The sequence below is a fragment of the Schistocerca nitens genome, chromosome 1, assembly GCF_023898315.1.
Source record: "Schistocerca nitens isolate TAMUIC-IGC-003100 chromosome 1, iqSchNite1.1, whole genome shotgun sequence".
In the NCBI taxonomy this organism is placed as follows: Eukaryota; Metazoa; Arthropoda; class Insecta; order Orthoptera; family Acrididae; genus Schistocerca; species Schistocerca nitens.
The window spans coordinates 1174162501-1174184044 of record NC_064614.1 but is presented as its reverse complement, the minus strand read 5'-3'; the positions used below and the strand labels follow the sequence as shown (position 1 = coordinate 1174184044).

General features: G+C 43.2%; 1 protein-coding gene across 3 annotated transcripts in view; it reads right to left on the bottom strand.

Annotated features, from left to right (window-relative positions):
• Positions 1–21544, bottom strand: part of LOC126200195 (protein MTO1 homolog, mitochondrial) — a 93119-nt gene that overhangs the window by 51308 nt on the left and 20267 nt on the right. For all 3 annotated transcript variants that reach the window (XM_049936688.1, XM_049936687.1, XM_049936689.1), the window contains 3 exons: positions 9641–9759; positions 6937–7144; positions 6682–6858 (listed from right to left, as the gene is read on the bottom strand). In XM_049936688.1, coding sequence (XP_049792645.1) covers positions 6682–6858; positions 6937–7144; positions 9641–9759 — 504 coding nt within the window. The remainder of the gene's footprint in view (positions 1–6681; positions 6859–6936; positions 7145–9640; positions 9760–21544) is intronic.

Sequence of the window (21544 nt, the reverse complement as noted above, 5' to 3'; positions counted from 1 at the left end):
TAGGTGCAGAAGTAAATGAGAGAACTGCAACTCTAATCATTTACATATCTACTGACAGTGTGTACGAGTATGGAATTACAGTGATATCTGGCATGTTTTGTGAGTGCTTCACTTTTTATTTTATCATCATCAGGATTTCCTTCCAGTGAGCCGAGTAGGAACTTTATGAACGATATGCCTCCCTTTGTTTCTGTCCTGGTATAGCTTTTCCCTCTCCATTACATCCCATGTTACTCCTCTCCTCTTGAGATCTTCCTTAACCTCTCTTTCTAAGCCACCCAACTGGTCTTCTTCCTGATACCTCCATCTCCAAATACTAGTGTGGAGTTCGAGTCGGGTGCATTCACTTCACACGACCGAACCACTTCAATCTCAAAGCACTCATCCTCTCCTCTGTAGTAAATGTCACTTGCAGGTCTCTCCTTACATAATCATTCTTGACCCTGCCTCTTCTAGTTTCATGTAGAGCTGACCTAAGGAACTTCATTTCACATGCTTATATTTGACTCTCTTCTCTCTTATTTATGGCACAGGCCTCTAGACTATATATCATGATTGGCAGGAGATAAGTTTTATACATGGTCTGTTTGGCTCTTTGAAGGACTTCCTTGTCCCTGATTATATTTCGTACTTGGTGGAAGAAGCTAGATCATTTTGTTATTCTGTTTAAGACTTCTAGTTTGGAACTTCCATTATGTGATATGATGCTACCCAGATAATTGAAGTTTTTCACACATTCAACCTTCTCCTCCTCCAGTATGATGTGACATGTTGTGGGTGTCCTGCTCATCTTCATTGCCACTGTCTTGTTCCTACTCACAGTTAACTTGAATTTTTTAAATTTTGTGTTCCAGTAATCTAGTCTGCTCTGAACCTACATTTCCGTCTCATCAACAAAAACAAATGCGTTGAAATCTTCATTTTCTTCTTCCTTGATTTCTTTCATGATTGTGTCCATAAGTGTAATGAAGAGTAAACTGCCTTGCTGAACACCTCTCTTTGATCTTCCACCTCCTACTTGTACACTGCTCTCACAAACATTGTACAGCATCTGGACCTTTTTAATTACTGAATCAGGAACATTATGTTTTCTCAATCATTCCCTTATTTCATCCCTTAGCGGACTGTAATATGCTTTCTCCAAATTCACGAATACTACTATCAAGTCTTTTCCTTTTTCCCAAAACTTCTCCATTAACTGATGGAGGGATAAAATGAGATCTTTTGTTCCCCTATTTTTTTCTGAACCCATGCTATTGTTCCTCTAATTGGTGTTCTAGAATTTTCCGCAATCTTTTTGCTGTGACCTTTTCCATTAACTTAAGTCAGTGTGATAACAGTGATTCCTCGGTAGTTGGTGCATTTCTTTCTACTACCATTCTTGAACAATGGGTACACGGCCTTAATGTAGCACTATCCGCGCGGGCGAGGAGGTTTGTGTGCTCTGGATCCAGAGGGCTATGCCGGCAGTAGCGTAGCTACCAGCAGGGTCACCCATGCCAGATAGGCCAAAGGGGAGGAGCTAAACGAAGTGTGTCCCACAATGACCTATCATTAGCCTGTCTCCTATCCTAAACCTCTCCTTTTTCCTTACCATTATCAACCCTTGCCAGGGATAGGCAGAGTCCTCAACTGCAGCTACGGCAGAGAAGAACATCTTTGGTATGGTGCAGCTGGCGGAAGAGGCACCCTTTCCCTCCTAAGGGCAAATGAGGAGTGGAACCATTGCCTTGGGGTGAAGATGGATCTTCAAAGGTTGATGGAGTAAACCTTGAAAGAAAATCCTCAGATGTGTTAGGCTTAGCAGGCCAGCAGATGAGAAAAAGTTGTTATTGCTTTCAATCAAAGAACGAGCCTCACTTTTTATTTATCAGGCAGTATATTATTTGGTACAGTTATGTACACCCTACCTTGTGAAACATATCAGAACTAGAGACAGTCTCAAGTAAAAACGCACTCCACCAAAAGCTTGGTTTGAACAGCAGAGACTTAACAGAAATTTGCTAGGAATACTGCTATTGCAAGTGATATGTTCTTATATTCCTTCAATCTGAGAAAATTACTGTTGGCTGCAAGAACTTACTGATATATAAGAATTTAAATGTGAAATAGGAAAATCAGAGACTTGAGTGTGGATTATTCTCTTGGCTCTTGGGAATACCAGAGCTAGCGTCTGGTGCCCAGCAGAAGGGAGCCTCGTCCAGCCTGGCAATGATAGGTCTTTCTGTAACCCATCTAAGTGGTTTGTGATGGAATTTTAATATGAGGGCTATGAAATGGTTCAAATGGCTCTGAGCACTATGGGACTCAACTGCTGTGGTCATCAGTCCCCTAGAACTTAGAACTACATAAACCTAACATAAACTACATAAACATAAACCTAAGGACATCACACACATCCATGCCCGAGGCAGGATTCGAACCTGCGACCGTAGCAGTCGCATGGTTCTGGACTGCGTGCCTAGAACCGCGAGACCACCGCGGACGGCTGAGGGCTATAAAGATTGTAACTTCAGATCGTAACTGGCACTAGTGCCTCCATCTTGATGTCAGAGCCTCTGATGAATCATTCCGCATCAGGTTGTGATTGTTTGGGGTGCGTATTCTGTTTGAATATTTAAAATGTGAATGAGGGGAGAGGAGGAGGAGGAGCTTAGTGTTTAATGTCCCGTCGACAAAGAGGTCATTAGAGACAGAGCACAAGCTCGCATTAGGGAAGGATGGGAAAGAAACCATCCCAGCATCCTCCTGAAGCAATTTAGGAAAATCATGGAAAACCAAATCAGGATGGCCGTATGCTGGTTTGAACCATCGTACTCATGAAGGTGAGTCCAGTGTGCTAACCACTAGCCCACCTCACTCTGTCCCGTTTAAAATGTATGCTGCAACAGAAAATCCTGCAAGTTGTGAAGTACGATCAGTGATTAGGTTAGCCAAAAGTCTTGAGCCTGATTGGAATTTATCAGGGACTTTGAATGGTGTAAGGAAATTACATAAATAGAGAAGCTGGAGTGAGACAATGGTGCATCTTGGCTCTCAACAGCCACACTAATGGTCAAGAGGAAGTGGCAAGTAGTAATTGTTTTTTGGGACAGACAGGCTTCTGGTGAACTTCCTCTAATGTGATGAAACAATAAATAGTGAGAGATATTCTGCAACATTAAGGAAATTAAGAAGACTGATGCAAAATAAGAGTCTAAGAAATTCTAAGGGTGCTTTCATTCACAATAACATACAACCCCACATGGCCTTTGAAATTCGACGGATCTCAGATAGCTTCGGATGGAAGCATTTTGGTCATCCATTGTATAGTCCAGACATTGCTCCAAGCGATTTTCACTTGTTTCCACACACAAAGACCTGGCTTGCAACACAGCGCTTTGACAATGATGAGGAACTGCATGCAAGAGTGTGTGTGCATGGTTCATGCCTCAGGCAGCAACATTCTGTGATGATGGAATTAACATGCTGATGTAACATTATAATTTGTGTATTAATCTATATGGAGATTATGTTGAAAAATAACTAAGTGATGTGCCATTCAAATGCAAGTAACAAAGGCAATTTCTTTCATTTTTTTAAATTTTAAAACATGACTTATTGAATAGACCTTGTACTCTGCCTTAAGGACCAGTGACTTTGACCAAGACCACAAATGTTTTCCAGTACCTGTTGGAATTAAATATGTGAACTTTCCGTAGGAGTACTATTAGTAGAAGCATACATGACTGTTGGAAATGCTTCCTTTCTTCTCCTTATGACTGACTGGATGATAGGCATAAACATTGAAACAGTTTTGCAGAGCTTCTGAAAACGAACCCCTTGAGAGTGAGGTCACAAAAGACCAATGATGTTTATGGCATTCAATTCCCCGTGTATGGTCAACCATGTAATCACAATATTGGCTGCTAATGGCAACAGGGGATGGGACTGGAAGTACCCAATGGTGAGCACAGCATGAGGCTACAGAGAGTAGTTCCAACTGCTTAGCTGAAGGGTAACTCACAACAGTGCTACAGTGCTAGTGCTGTTGATACAAAGCAGGACAATGGCAATGCCAAACAAAACAAACATTGCATTATATTTACCACAATGCTTTCTGAAGTTGACACTTCGTCAGAAAGGAACCAAAAGAATTTCACAGAGTAAGAAACAAGGGGCAGATGAAATATTAGTCTTTCTGCATGATGGTTTGAGTATTGTATACACTCGACTGTGTGGAAATGTACATGAGAAGTACAATGATGACAATACGTGCCTAACAAGTGAAAATGATACTGAAACACGCATTGGTTGGTTGGTTGGTTGGTTGAGGTTTAAGGGACCAAACAGCAAGGTCATCAGTCCCTTGTTTCAAATATGCGCCACTCCGCTAATGGGACAACTCAGTAAAGTCAGAACAATAAAACGGAAAAAGGGAAAAACGTAAAAAGGCAGTCATGTTGTCATTGGTAAAAAACAAAATGAGGGAAGTCGGCAAGAGAACGAACCCAACACTATGCTGAAGCAGCATAGGCAAGACCACCTGTCACTTAAAAGGTACAACTGCTATAATGTAGAAAGTACGTATGGGAATAGAAAGACTAACCAATCCTTAAAAAAAAAGGGTAAAAACAGTAAAAGGGGAAGAAGAGGAGATTTCGGTCAGGGAGGTGAATCGGGAATCTCCGAACACTGCGTACAGTGGGAGACACCCAAACACTCACCGCCCTGCCCCAACACCAGAGAGAGATTAAAAACCTTAAAACTGAGAATAAAAACCACTTTCCCAGAGGAAAAGAAAACCATGGGTCAACCGAGTATGGCCAATGCGGAGACGACACAGTGTGGTCGAGTCCTTTCGGGAGATGCGAAAGGAAGAACGCCACGGGCCTGGTGTCACCTTAATTGCACCAAGTTTATTAGACAGGGGAGTAGCCTCCCAAGAATTGGCCCATGACTGTGCGAAGTGGGATTTGATGTGAAGCCGTAAATCCGCTGCAGGAGGGGCTACAGAAAACGGGGGGTAAGTAACTGCTCCCCCAGCCAAACGATCAGCGAGCTCATTACCCGGGATACCCACATGGCCAGGGACCCAAAGGAGGTCAATAGAACAAGCAGCACGGTGAATATCAGCGAGATGGTCATGGATGGCAGAGACCAAGGGATGGCGCGAAAAACACCGGTCAATAGCAAGAAGGCCACTCATCAAGTCGAGTCCGTGCATAACAAAACGCGGTTGTGTTGGGACTGTTTAATAAAGGTAAGGGCCTGGGAAATTGCCATCAATTCCGCAGTAAACACCCCACATGTAGGTGGCAGCAGATGACTTTCCGTTCCAACAGAGGACGTGAAGGCATACCCAACACGATCAGCAGATTTAGAGCCATCAGTGTAAAAAACAACAGCATCCCGAAACTCCCACAAAATCTGGCGGAAAAAGGAACGGAACACCACCGGGGGGATGGAATCTTTCGGACCGCGGCGGAGATCCATCCGAATTCGAGGCCGAGGAACTAACTAAGGAGGGGTTGAGGGGAGGGAGCGAGGAAGACAGGACAAAGAGGGAAGCTGAAAATCACGGCAAAGAGACGCAAGGCGCAGCCCAACCGGTAAACCCGCCCGAGGGCGGGAGTCAGGTGGGCGACGTCCATGGTCTGGGAACAGGATAGAATAGGAAGGATGAGTGGGAGAGGAACGGATAGTGAGTGCATAAGACACCAGAAACTGGGACCGCCGAACAGAAAGGGGGGGGGGGGGGATCCCAGCTTCAACCAGGAGACTATCAACATAAAATAAATCCAAGATGCTCACACTATTTTAGGAGCATGTTATTTTTGAGCAGTTGTTGCAAAGATACATCCAAATTTAACTGTGCTAGACTTATCCAAGACCTATCCTCTTTCTCCCACACTCTGCAATGCAAACACTTTCTTGCCACCAGTCCCTCCAATCTAATCCCAACAGTGAACCCTGCCTCTCCCTATTTGTACCATCATCCAACCGGGACCCCCACCCCCTCCCTACCAACCATCCCCTGGTCATCTTCCAGGAATTCCTTCCCTCCAACTTGGCCTCCCCATTCTTCCCCGCATCCCAGCAGAAAAAAGGACAGCCAGGCACAGTCTCAAAACATTTACTGACCTAACTGTCCTACCTGCAGACAAAGACTTGACCACCATCGTTACGAATCACATTGACCACCTGGTGGATGACCTTTGCCAATTGTCTGACTCCTCAACCTATAAACTCTGTTAGAGTGGTCCCATCTCAGGAGTCCAACATAATCTCCAATCCCTGGTTAAAGTTTTAGGCCATTTCCAGAATCTCACCAGTGAATTCATTCCCTCCTCACCCCTATGACATCCTAACACACCCACATTCTACATGCTCCCTAAAATCCACGAAATCAAAAATCCTGGATGTACCATTGTAGCTAGTTATTGTGCACCCACTGAAAGAATTTTGGTCCTCTTGACCAACAACTCAAACCAACTGCCCAAAATCTAGCCTGCCACGTAGGAAAATAAAAGGGTTAACACAATAGGTTTTTCTAACAAATATAGGTTTTATTTTGATGACCAAGTCACATCAGTGACTTCTCAAAATCTCGAGAAGAGAATACTAATCAAGATGTGCTAACTATTATAAATCAACACAAAAACTGTTTACACTATTTTTTTTTGTTCTACAAATACAAACCTGTCTTAAGGCGTCCCATACAAAATCCAAGCCTCTCCAAAGTTTTCGCCAGTCCAATAGCTGGAGCATCACCAATTCTTCCAGCTGGTCTCACTTCTAAACCTATATTTATCTGTCCTTTCAAGAATGTTCCTGTTGTTAGTATCACAGACTTGCTTCTTACTTCAGTGCCATTGCCTATTAAAACATCAATTTTTTTGCATACTATCTTTCATATATCTTTTTATCATTTAAAATTAAGGTAACAAATCATACTTAGCATCACTCCAGCACAACATTTCTGAGCATTTCCGCATTCCAAACTGTTTACATCCTCCATAATTAAATCTTCTACTGAGGACACCATCACTTCAAGGTTTGGGGTATTGTGAAACAACTCCTTCTGTATATGATATTTGTACATTTCTCTGTCTATTTGTGCCCTTGGTCCCCAAACAGCTGGCCCTTTTCTTTTATTAAGTACCTAGAAAGAAGAAGTTAAAATTCCTTAATTATATAAGATCTTAAAATAACTTTGACCACAAATTAAAGCATTATCTGGACGGAAGGAGGGATTAACACATAATTACTAAGTTTGAGTGGCAGCAAGTGGCAAATAATACAAACCCTAACACAGCAAAGATGAAGAAGTGCAATGGAATGCAGAAGGTCTCAAACAAACACCATCACCCCACTCCAACTCTCTCATAATTTAGTGATGATCGAACGGCATTTTAGTCACCAATATATATATATATTAGTCAAAATGTCTCTCTCTGCTAACAACCACACTATGAGGCCTGCTTAAAAAATACTGGAACATCAGTAATAGCTCATGGGTAACTGATGATGGATAATTTCAAAATGTGTCATTCAAGCAATAAAGTCATTCCTTGCCCAATGTTTCACTTTTACCACTGCAACCCAGTCAGCCTAAATGCAGAGCTACGGATTGTTTTAATTTCAAGCTTGAAATTGGACAACAAATGACAACAGAAATATTTTTTGTGTGATATAATTACAAATTAATGATTATTAGATTTTTTGCTTTAGGTACTTGTACTGTGAAACCTTACTTCTTGCCAAATTTCATTATTCTAGGTCAATGGGAAGTACCCTGCAGGTTTTGATGAGCGAGTTTGTGAGCATCGAAATACGACATAAATGGTCATACCTTTTGATTGCACTGACTTAGGAGCTTCAATGTTTTATGCTGCCAAGGGACCATAGATCTCAGTATATCACATAACTTTCAACCTGATACGTTTACCCATTCCTGAGAAAAAGGGGTTGTAATAGACAGGCAACAAAGCAATCTTATAAGGATTCTGTTTCTACCAATTGAGGTACAAAACCTTAAAAATGGAAATGGCCTTCTACAATAAGTGCATGATAAGATTAAAAATGTTTCTGAATAATTTTATCAATGAGCATGTAATAACACTAAATTCTGCAAGTGCAATGTACACACAACTACCATAAGCATAAAAAATACAGCTACCTCTGGAAAAATGTGCATGACAAGATAAATGCTGGGATACCACTACAAAAAAAAAGGACATATAAATGAAACTAATATCCTCACTTTTGTAAAGCCGTAGAGAGAGGGGTGAGAGAGGGGAGGGGTGAGAGAGGGGTGAGGGGGAGAGGGAGGGATGGGGGGTGAGAGAGGGGGGAGAGGGAGGGGTGGGGGTTAAAGAGGGGAGAGGGGAGAGGGGAGAGAGAGAGAGAGAGAGAGAGAGAGAGAGAGAGAGAGAGAGAGAGTGTTTAATCAGTCAATATCATATAGGGCATAATAATAAACAACAGAGAGTAAACTGTATGAGTATTGAAATGTCTATACAAGTCAAAACATGAATTACAAATAAAGAGAGATAATAATGCAGATGATGAAATATTCAATTTAACAACAGCCAGGATGTTTAAAAGCCATTTGAGGTATAAAGAAGCAAAAGGAACCTGGAGATGATAGTGGTTCAATACAAACAGTTAAAGTTGGAGGCAAAATAATACAAATCGATTTTGCAACATTATTTACAGAACGCCAGCAGAAGAAGATAATTCTTAAAAACTGCACTGATGCTGTTACTGTTCTACTTCAAGAGAAAGGATGGGAATGAAGGAAAAACACTATCGACCTATCTGCCTCCTCTTCAGAATTGCAAGACATTCTCTAAATATCACCAACCACATGGAGAAACATGAAATTTTAGTGAAACAAAAGAGCATGCTGGCTTTAGAAGTGGATACAGCACAACAGGTCCCTTTCAAGTTGTGAACAGAATTACAGAACAGAGAAACAAGTTCAGCCCTCAATATATCTATGATTTATGACTCTCAGAAAGCTTTTGATTCAGCGTCAACGAAATCTGTAGAAACAATATTTACTGAAACCATGTTCACACTCTGAGGAATATGTCAATTATGCATCTTCAATTAGACTTCATTAAGCTTCTGAAAAGTTGAAAACTGGATGATGGGTGAGGGTATGAGATTCCATATAGGTGAACTTTGGGGGTAAAAGAAAAAAATAAAACATGTTTGAAAATAGATTGCATGTGTTGACCATAAGGGCATCTAATTTTCTGGAGCCAATATAAGAAAGGTCAGCAGCCATTTTTTGGTTGGCGTGGGGTTCGGGGGGGAGAGGGGGGGGGGGGAGGGGGGGGAGGGAGGGGAAGGAGGGAGGGAGGTAGGGAGGGAGCATAAGGGACTAAACAGCGAGGACATCAGCCCCTTAGCCAAGATAGGTTATCTGGAATTAGAGATGTCAGACACAAATTTGATAGAAATATGGAAGTTAATTTAAAAGGAGGTACAAGAAAAAAAGTTACATTGATAACCTGCAGCTGTAATCCAATAATGAACATCATGTTATTAAGCAGGCGGTCATAATATTATGGCACAGTGTATGTTCATTTTCTTTCTCCTTTTTCTCTACAGTGATAGCATGCATTTAATAATGAGTGATATGGCTTACCTTGTACTGGATACCAGACAGGTCACACATGCGGCCACAAATTCCATCCAATGCATCTATTTCTTTCATCAAATGTCCTTTCCCAATACCACCAAATGATGGGTTACATGACATTTCCCCTGCAAAAAAATATAAAATGCACCAAGCTTTGCAAAACATTTACTTTAGCTCTGCACACGTGCCAACAGATGCATGCACACAAAACAAACCTTTTATTAAAAGCAAGATTTAAATTTATAATTGTTCAATTTTCAATCAAACAACCTTTTCCTTGTTGGCACACTATAATGACCCATTTTGTTTAAATATTATTCTTATACACGTACTCTCATTTTACATGTTTACGTGTGTTTTCCTTCTGGAATTTATTTAAAGAGATATTGAAAAAAGCCTTCTTGCATTATGGACACTGTTTAACTTGTTTCATCGACAATGTCAGAGACTTTACAATAGACCATTTTTTGTCCTAGTCCTCATCAGCATGCTAACCAAAAACATACAAAATTCTCTCACAGCCATGACTTTCACCTGATTTGTGTGGCTGTTGATGAAATTTGTGTAGTCCAGAATTCTATGTCTCATGCTTTATCTTCCATATCTTACAGTGTGGTGTAACCGCCAGACACCACACTTGCTAGGTGGTAGCTTTAAATCAGCCGCAGTCCATTAGTACATGTCGGACCCGCGTGTCGCCACTGTTAGTGATCGCAGACCGAGCGCCACCACACGGCAGGTCTCGAGAGACGGACTAGCACTCGCCCCAGTTGTACGACGACTTTGCTAGCGACTACTCTGACGAAGCCTTTCTCTCATTTGCCGAGAGACAGTGAGAATAGCCTTCAGCTAAGTCCATGGCTATGACCTAGCAAGGCGCCATTAACCATTTCAAGATAGAGTCTCACTTGTATCATCAAGAATGCTGTATACAAATGATGGATTAAAGTTAAGTATTATAGCAGCTACGTACTTTTCTTTATAGCATTCATTACGTATCCTGTTTCAGACCTCTCTCTAGCCTACGTGAGATTAACGCGTGCCTTTCGGCTACTTCGTGTGGCGTAGCGGTCTTGTTACGCCACAACAGTTGGCGACTCGGATCAATCAGGATCTTATTCTTTCTACTTGCTTTGCTCCAATTTACTTGTGTCATGACTTCGCCACAATCTCCAGATGTACTGTCCGAATTTTATCGCTTGCAGAATCAGCAGACGCAGGCGTTATTGGATGCCCTTGGACAGCTCGTCCAGGGTCAACGTGCACTGCAACACGATGTGGCCGCCGCCGATTCACCGCTACCGCAGCCACAACCCGCAGTTGCACCACCATTCCGTAATTTTCAGCCAGACCTGGAAACATGGACGGAGTGGTCACGCCAATTTGGATTTCATCTCGCCGCCTACAGAATTCAAGGTAACGAGCGGCAGCCTCATTTATTGGCGTGTGTAGGGGTGCAAACGTACCGTGTAATAGTGAAATTGTTTCCCCGACGTGACGTAGCAACTCTGTCCTATGAAGAAATTTTGTCTGTATTGGATGCCTATTTCAAAGAAACAGTCAATGTCGTTGCAAAAAGCTATACGTTCTTTCGTACAAAACGTACGGCCGGTCAAACTAATCGGGAGTGGGTTGCAACATTGCAAGACCTTACTAGGGATTGTGCTTTTGAGTGTGAATGTGGACTCCCTTATTCAGATACTATGGTGCGTGATGCAATTGCACAGAACGTTTCTGATGTTCGTATCCGGGAACAGATTTTGAAACTAGTTAATCCCTCCCTTCAACAAGTGATAGACATATTGGATAGGCAAGACACACTTGACTTTGCTCAGGAATCGTTTGAAACTTCGCCAGCCGTGTGTCACATTAACCGGCCCGCCGGGCGCGCTGCACGGAACGCTAAACAGCCCTCGCGCACGTCCGCGCAGCTGCGGCCTAGCTCTCAAACACGTGTGCCGCGTAAGCATGCCAATGCAGTTCTGAAATCATGCCCGCGGTGTGCAACTAGACATTCGCGTGACAATTGCCCGTCACGCCAAGCTATTTGCTTTTACTGTCATAAGAAAGAACATGTTCAAAGTGTTTGCCAGAAAAAGCTCAGATCAGACAATCACAACCATTCCAGGCCCTTTGCTTTGCGCCGGAATCGAACCACGAATGCTCAGGCTCGTGAACCTTCGCCCATGGACATTCATGTCGTTAATTCCACCCCGTCCAGTGCCACTATCTCTAACAGTGACTGTGTTCGTCCCACAACCAGTGTGCGTCGACGTCGCTGGAAATCTCGTCAGGTCGCAAGTGCTTCTGTACCTGTATCAGTTCAAATTGCACGAGACAGTCACTCTTGTCAGCAGGACAATAAACTTTTTGTAGACTTGGACTTTGAAGGCAAAGTGATACCATTCCAGCTCGATACCGGAGCTGCAGTTTCATTGATCAATCACGACACGTACAAACAACTGGGCAAACCTCCATTGCGTGCCGCAAATGTTCAGCTCACTAGTTATTCAGGACAGCATATCCCTGTGTTAGGACAGTGCACTCTTCTTGCAACATACAAGGGACAAACAAAACTTGTGTCATTTTACGTTCTTCGTTCTTCTACTGCAGTGAACTTGTTTGGTTTAGATTTATTTCAGTTGTTTAACTTGTCAATAGTCAATCAGGTCCTATCAGTGAACGCGACTGTGCCTTCAGCCAGTGTTTCTCGTCTATGTGAAGAATTTGCAGACATTTTTACACCGGGCCTTGGTTGCGCTAAGAACTATAAAGCACCTTTGGAACTGAAAGTAAACGCGCAACCGAAATTTTTCAGAGCGCGCAATGTTCCCCACGCATTGCGTGATGAGGTCGCCAACCGCTACGATATCTTGTATCGGTCCACTGCTCAGCACGGAAACGCTGATGCGTTGTCCCGTTTGCCTGTTGCTGAGGATAAAGCATTCGATTCTTCCGAACTTGCTTGCATGTTCATTGATGCGGAAACCGATGACGTGGTCGAATCGTTTCCGATTGATTTTCGTAGTGTAGCTACAGCCACAGCTGCTGACCCTGTCCTTGCTACAGTTTTGCGTTTTGTTGCTACGCAATGGCCCTTGTCAAAGTCACGGATCGAGGATCCGTTGGTTCGCCGATTTTTTTCTCACAAGGAGAGACTTTTTGTTCGACGTGGTGTTTTGCTGTTGCGTTCTGATAATGATCAGTCCAGAGTCGTGGTCCCACGTTCGTTACAGTCCTGTCTTACGGCTTCTTCACCAAGGACATTGGGGTATAGTGCGCACGAAACAACTTGCTCGTCAGCACTGTACTTGGTTCGGAATCGATGCTGCGATTACGAATATGTGCTCTTCTTGCATGGCGTGTGCCGAACAACAATCCGCACCGCCGCGGACATTCTTTGCATGGCCGAAAGCCACTTCCCCTTGGCACCGCTTGCACATCGATTTTGCTGGTCCATTCTGGAATGCTCGATGGTTGGTTGTGGTCGATTCTTTCAGTAATTTTCCTTTTGTTGTCCGGATGTCTTCCACGACGTCTTCTGCCACAATCCAAGCATTGTCTGCTATTTTTTGCATTGAAGGTCTTCCACAGACTATTGTTTCCGACAATGGCCCACAATTCATGTCCGCAGAATTTCAGTCGTTCTGCAAGGCCAATGGTATTCAACATCTGACATCCGCGCCGTTTTCGCCTCAGTCAAACGGTGCCGCTGAACGATTGGTCCGGACTTTCAAGTCACAGATGTTGAAGTTGAAAGAGTCGCATTCTCGGGAGGACGCGTTGTTGCTCTTTTTGTCTTCGTATCGCTCTCAGCCCCGAAATGGTCGCTCGCCGGCTGAGTTGCTCCACGGTCGTCCTCATCGAATCTTGATGTCTTTGCTGCATCCGCCGCATCAGGTTCCTGTGCAGCGGCAGACTCCTGCTTTTGCTCCAGGCGACATTGCATTCTATCGCAACTATCGCGGTTCACGGCGTTGGCTCGCAGAGCGCATTCTTCGCTGCCTCGGCCGCCCGATGTATTTGGTTTTGGGAGCCTCTGGTGAGGTGCGTCGGCATCTCAATCAGCTGCGCCTCTGTCGTCGCCTGGGTTCTGCCGCTCCCCGTCTGCTTTCAGCGACGGTGCCATCCGGTCAGCGCCATGGGGACCCATCTACTGGCTCGCCTCATCCCCAGGCGTTACCGACGCTGCCTTCCATTTTGCCTCATGGCGACGCGACGCCGCCGCCGCCGCCTTTTCTCACGCCGGCGCCGCCCGCAGTGGACGCGTCGCTGCAACCGCCTGGTGCCTCCCAGGGTCACGCGCCGCCGATAGCTTCCCGTGACCAGATGTCCTCCGCCATGGAACTTTTGCCCGCTCCGGACCAGATGTCGTCTTCGCCCGTCAGGTGCCCCGACACAATGGAGGTCGACCCTTCGGCCCCTCCTGTCTCTCTACGGGCGCATACACCGCATGTTGACGTGCACCCTGGACTAGGTTTTCAGGCGTTTCCTAGCTCCCCTCGGACCGAATGGCAGGGTGCGGGTGGCACAGCCTCGCCTGTTGTTAGGCTCCCCACCTCGTCGCATACGTCAACATGGGGTCCTCCCCACGGCGGGCGGAAGCCTTATCACACGACCGTCCGCCGATTTGCGGGGGAGGAATGTGGTGTCACCGCCAGACACCACACTTGCTAGGTGGTAGCTTTAAATTGGCCGCGGTCCATTAGTACATGTCGGACCCGCGTGTCGCCACTGTTAGTGATCGCAGACCGAGCGCCACCACACGGCAGGTCTCGAGAGACGGACTAGCACTCGCCCCAGTTGTACGACGACTTTGCTAGCGACTACACTGACGAAGCCTTTCTCTCATTTGCCGAGAGACAGTTAGAATAGCCTTCAGCTAAGTCCATGGCTACGACCTAGCAAGGCGCCATTAACCATTTCAAGACAGAGTCTCACTTGTATCATCAAGAATGCTGTATACAAATGATGGATTAAAGTTAAGTATTATAGCAGCTACGTACTTTTCTTTATAGCATTCATTACGTATCCTGTTTCAGACCTCTCTCTAGCCTACGTGAGATTAACGCGTGCCTTTCGGCTACTTCGTGTGGCGTAGCGGTCTTGTTACGCCACAACATACAGTAATTTGTATTTTCAACTGGTTACCTGAATTAAATGATGGTCTATCTGCAGCGCAGATACTGATGGACACATATGGTTTGCAACTCCATGTGACAAGTTTCTAAGCAATCACATGGGTTGTAAACTGAGGTGGCATGAGTAAGTGCACAACTTAACCACAAAAGCACACTTATGCCTGCCTTGCACTTGTTTCTATCTCACTGTGCTGCTTACAGCTGGGATTGTCAGCACGGTTTCACCGAGTACCATCTTGTTGAGCGATGCAGCAATGGTCAAAAAACTATTTATTTCACAATAACGTGCAGTAAGAATATTTTGTGAAGTTGGTAACTGAACAGCTTGCAGAAGTCTCTTCAGGGACCTAGGGATTCTCACAATTAGGTGCCAATATACATACACCTTACGGTATTTGTGAGTAATAACAAGAGTGAATTAATTCGCAACCACAATACTAGATGTAAAAATAATTACCACACAGACTATTTTTGTATCCCCACCAATGGGCATCATGGCGGAGGCAGATGAGCTGGCATGTGTAGCGCAGTGGGATAGTGTGGAAACCTGTCATGGGGGGTGCACACAACACATATCATGGACAGACCTGCTGACGGAGGGATTTACACGTGGGTGGTAGTAGGCCGGAAGGACCAGTGCTTACTCAGAGTTCAACCGTCGCGGACTTTACCGAGTGTACTGTGCTGTGTTTTGTGCCAAGAGCTTAGCTGTTAGTCGTCTATGCCAGACGCACACTAGAGTTCTTCACGTACTCATCTCTACATGGGTTCAGTCTCTCCATTTCCTGCAGATGGATTTGCAAGGTGAGTTTGTTTCCTTCATGGGTTCTGTTGTCGGGCTATCAATGAGCCACCACTAGCCCATGAAACATTTGTGCCAACTGTATAGTGAAGCGGTGTTGTCACAACTGTGCATATACTAAGAGTAACTAGGGTTCACAGTTAACCTCATATTCTGGTGCAAAATTCTACAACACGTTACTGACAGCTATCAGGCAAGAAACTGAAAATCACCAGCTATTATAAAGCAACGTGAAAGTATGCCTAGCTGTCACTCCTATTAGAATATTTGGACTCAAGAATGTAAAGCCCACAACTTTAATGTTTGTATTCGCAGATCTTGCTTTGTTTGAAGTATTCGATAAAAACTGGAGTTGTATATGTGAGGCGAAGAGCAGTAGCTTTTCACCACAAAAAAGCTGATTTACACCTAATATACATACATAAGGTAGCTATCAACATAATTCCTTTGACTCTCAGAAGAATAGATAAGCATTAGACACAATCTCTTACTATGCCTGGATTGGAATAACAAAGTGGTCAAAGCTAGTTGTTAACTAAACCACAACCGTAATAACTACAACCAGAGCATGAATTTGGTCACACCTTCTATCCTGCACACAGTTGTTGTATAGCTCTGCAACCTCAGCTGGCAGTTACCAGTCAGTTGCAGATGACAATTGCAGTCTGCAATGTAATTCTTGTGCCTTGTTCTTATATGGTTTGTTTCTCCCTATAGCATGTTTCTTTTAGCAAATTTGTGAAACTAACTGTGACACTGCTTAGGAAAATGATGAAATAGGAATGCAGCCAGTATGGAACTGCACTGCTGCTGCTATCAGAGCTGTTTGTGCTTGCACATAGTGGCGAATTGACAACATTCTCCCCCTCTATGCTCAACTGAAAATCAGAATGTTATTCTGAACCTGTGTGTTAAATGCCATAAATGCCAGAATTACAAGAAACCAAAATCTCCAAGATTAATGACGGGTTACAGCAGCCCAAAACTTACAAGGCGAGGTCACCAGGTGTGACATTCACTTTTTGAAACAAAATGTAAGGTGATGCGGTTAGGGTCTAAGATATCACATCCTTCAACAATTCACCCTGGTGCCCTTGTTTGTGAATAATAGATGAAAAAAAAAATAATTCAGAGATTTGGGTGACATTCTAGAGCTTTAAAAATGATGAAAGCTCACAGAGCAGTGTAGTTGTTAAGGTACGTTCCTGACTCATGGAAGGTTGTAGGTTCAAATCATGTCAGATGTCCTTTTTTTTCCCAAATCTTTATCGAAATGACTTTGGATCATTATTTTTGCTAAGTTACTTTATATACAATTTCTAATCCTTTGTCATGTTTTTTTAATCATCATATTATCTAGCTCATTTGCTGTTATTTTGTCTTCCAGTCATTCTTTTTTCATTTCGAATCTCTGTGCATGTGATTTTATTTATTCTTATGTTGTTGTTGTCTTCAGTCCTGAGACTGGTTTGATGCAGCTCTCCATGCTACTCTATCCTGTGCAAGCTTCTACATGTCCCAGTACCTACTGCAACCTACATCCTTCTGAATCTCTTTAGTGTATTCATCTCTTGGTCTCCCTCTACGATTTTTACCCTCCACGCTGCCCTCCAGTACTATAATGGTGACCCCTTGATGCCTCAGAACATGCCCTACCAACCGATCCCTTCTTCTAGTCACGTTGTGTCACAAAGTCCTCTTCTCCCCAATTCTATTCAATACCTCATCATTAGTTATGTGATCTAACCACCTAATCTTCAGCATTCTTCTGTAGCACCACATTTCGAAAACTTCTATTCTCTTCTTGTCTAAACTATTTATCGTCCATGTTTCACCTCCATACATGGCTACACTCCATACAAATACTTTCAGAAATGACTTCCTGACACTTAAATCTATACTCAATGTTAACAAATTTCTCTTCTTCAAAAACGTTTTCCTTGCCATTGCCAGTCTACATTTTATATCCTCTCTACCTCGACCATCATCAGTTATTTTGCTCCCCAAATAGCAAAACTCCTTTACTACTTTAAATGTCTCATTTCCTAATCTAATTCCCTCAGCATCACCCGCCGGCAAACCTAAAAGTTTTTATTTCTTCTCCATGGATTTTAATACCTACTCCGAACTTTTCTTTTGTTTCCTTTACTGCTTGCTCAATATACAGATTGAATAGCATCGTGGAGAGGCTACAACCCTGTCTCACTCCCTTCCCAACCACAGCTTCCCTTTCATGTCCCTCGACTCTTGTAACTGCCATCTGGTTTCTGTACAAATTGTAAATAGCCTTTCGCTCCCTGTATTTTACCCCTGCCACCTTCAGAATTTGAAAGAGAGTATTCCAGTCAACATTGTCAAAAGCTTTCTCTAAGTCTACAAATGTTTGAAACATAGGTTTGCCTTTTCTTAATCTTTCTTCTAAGATAAGTCGTAGGGTCAGTATTGCCTCACGTGTTCCAACATTTCCACGGAATCCAAACTGATCTTCCTCGAGGTCGGCTTCTACCAGTTTTTCCATTCGTCTGCAAAGAATTCGCGTTAGTATTTTGCAGCTGTGACTTATTAAACTGATAGTTCGGTAATTTTCACATCTGTCGGCACCCGCTTTCTTTGGGATTGGAATTATTATATTCTTCTTGAAGTCTGAGGGAATTTCGCCTGTCTCACATATCTTGCTCACCAGATGGTAGGGTTTTTTCAGGCCTGGCTCTCCCAAGGCTGTCAGTAGTTCTAATGGAATGTTGTCTACTCCCGGAGCCTTGTTTCGACTCAGGTCTTTTAGTTCTCTGTCAAACTCTTCACGCAGTATCATATCTCCCATTTCATCTTCATCTACCTCCTCTTCCATTTCCGTAATATTGTCCTCAAGAACGTTGCCCCTGTACAGACCCTCTATATACCCTTCCGCCTTTCTGCTTTCCCTTCTTTGCTTAGAACTGGGTTTCCATCTGAGCCCTTGATATTCATGCAAGTGGTTCTTGGTTCTCTTTTCTCCAAAGGTCTCTTTAATTTTCCTGTAGGCAGTATCTACCTTACACCTCGTGAGATAAGCCTCTATATCCTTACATTTGTCCTCTAGCCATCCCAGCTTAGCCATTTTGCACTTCCTGACGATCTCATTTTTGAGACGTTTGTATTCCTTTTTGCCAGCTTCATTTACTGCATTTTTATATTTTCTCCTTTCGCCAATTAAATTCAGTATCTCTTCTGGGTTTTTTTTTTTTTTTTTTTTTTTTTTTTTTTTTTTTTTTTGTCATCAGTCTACTGACTGGTTTGATGTGGCCCGCCACGAATTACTTTCCTGTGCTAACCTCTTCATCTCACAGTAGCACTTGCAACCTACGTCCTCAATTATTTGCTTGACGTATTCCAATCTCTGTCTTCCTCTACAGTTTTTGCCCTCTACAGCTCCATCTAGTACCATGGAAGTCATTCCCTCATGTCTTAGCAGATGTCCTATCATCCTGTCCCTTCTCCTTATCAGTGTTTTACACATATTCCTTTCCTCTCCGATGCTGCATAGAACCTCCTCATTCCTTACCTTATCAGTCCACCTAATTTTCAACATTCATCTATAGCACCACATCTCAAATGCTTCGATTCTCTTCTGTTCCGGTTTTCCCGCAGTCCATGCTTCACTACCATGCAATGCTGTACTCCAGACGTACATCCTCATAAATTTCTTCCTCAAATTAAGGCCGGTATTTGATATTAGTAGACTTCTCTTGGCCAGAAATACCTTTTTTGCCATAGCGAGTCTGCTTTTGATGTCCTCCTTGCTCCGTCCGTCATTGGTTATTTTACTGCCTAGGTAGCAGAATTCCTTAACTTCATTGACTTCGTGACCATCAATCCCGATGTTAAGTTTCTCGCTGTTCTCATTTCTACTACTTCTCATTACCTTCATCTTTCTCCGATTTACTCTCAAACCATACTGTGTACTCATTAGACTGTTCATTCCGTTCAGCAGATCATTTAATTCTTCTTCACTTTCACTCAGGATAGCAATGTCATCAGCGAATCGTATCATTGATATCCTTTCACCTTGTATTTTAATTCCACTCCTGAACCTTTCTTTTATTTCCATCATTGCTTCCTCGATGTACAGATTGAAGAGTAGGGGCGAAAGGCCACAGCCTTGTCTTACACCCTTCTTAATACGAGCACTTCGTTCTTGATCGTCCACTCTTATTATTCCCTCTTGGTTGTTGTACATATTGTATATGACTCGTCTCTCCCTATAGCTTACTCCTACTTTTTTCAGAATCCCGAACAGCTTGCACCATTTTATACTGTCGAACGCTTTTTCCAGGTCGACAAATCCTATGAAAGTGTCTTGATTTTTCTTTAGCATTGCTTCCATTATTAGCCGTAACGTCAGAATTGCCTCTCTCGTCCCTTTACTTTTCCTAAAGCCAAACTGATCGTCACCTAGCGCATTCTCAATTTTCTTTTCCATTCTTCTGTATATTATTCCTGTAAGCAGCTTCGATGCATGAGCTGTTAAGCTGATTGTGCGATAATTCTCGCACTTGTCAGCTCTTGCCGTCTTCGGAATTGTGTGGATGATGCTTTTCCGAAAGTCAGATGGTATGTCGCCAGACTCATATATTCTACACACCAACGTGAATAGTCGTTTTGTTGCCACTTCCCCCAATGATTTTAGAAATTCTGACGGAATGTTATCTATCCCTTCTGCCTTATTTGACTGTAAGTCCTCCAAAGCTCTTTTAAATTCCGATTCTAATACTGGATCCCCTATCTCTTCAAAATCGACTCCTGTTTCTTATTCTATCACATCAGACAAATCTTCACCCTCGTAGAGGCTTTCAATGTATTCTTTCCACCTATCTGCTCTCTCCTCTGCATTTAACAGTGGAATTCCCGTTGCACTCTTAATGTTACCACCATTGCTTTTAATGTCACCAAAGGTTGTTTTGACTTTCCTGTATGCTGAGTCTGTCCTTCCGACAATCATATCTTTTTCGGTGTCTTCACATTTTTCCTGCAGCCATTTCATCTTAGCTTCCCTGCACTTCCTATTTATTTCATTCCTCAGCGACTTGTATTTCTGTATTCCTGATTTTCCCGGAACATGTTTGTACTTCCTCCTTTCATCAATCAACTGAAGTATTTCTTCTGTTACCCATGGTTTCTTCGCAGCTACCTTCTTTGTACCTATGTTTTCCTTCCCAACTTCTGTGATGGCCCTTTTCAGAGATGTCCATTCCTCTTCAACCGTACTGCCTACTGCGCTATTCCTTATTGCTGTATCTATAGCATTAGAGAACTTCAAACGTATCTAGTCATTCCTTAGTACTTCCATATCCCACTTCTTTGCGTATTGATTCTTCCTGACTAATGTCTTGAACTTCAGCCTACTCTTCATCACTACTATATTGTGATCTGAGTCTATATCTGCTCCTGGGTACGCATTACAATCCAGTATCTGATTTCGGAATCTCTGTCTGACCATGATGTAATCTAATTGAAATCTTCCCGTATCTCCCGGCCTTTTCCAAGTATACCTCCTCCTCTTGTGATTCTAGAATAGGGTATTCGCTATTACTATCTGAAACTTGTTACAGAACTCAATTAGTCTTTCTCCTCTTTCATTCCTTGTCCCAAGCCCATATTCTCCTGTAACCTTTTCTTCTACCCTACAACTGCATTCTAGTCGCCCATGACTATTAGATTTTTGTCCCCCTTTACATACTGCATTACACTTTCAATATCCTCATACACTTTCTCTATCTGTTCATCTTCAGCTTGAGACGTCGGCATGTATACCTGAACTATCGTTGTCGGTGTTGGTCTGCTGTCAATTCTGATTAGAACAACCCGGTCACTGAACTGTTCACAGTAACACACTCTCTGCCCTACCTTCCTATTCATAACGAATCCTACACCTGTTATACCATTTTCTGCTGCTGTTACCCAAGGATTTCTACTAGCCCTCGTCTTTTT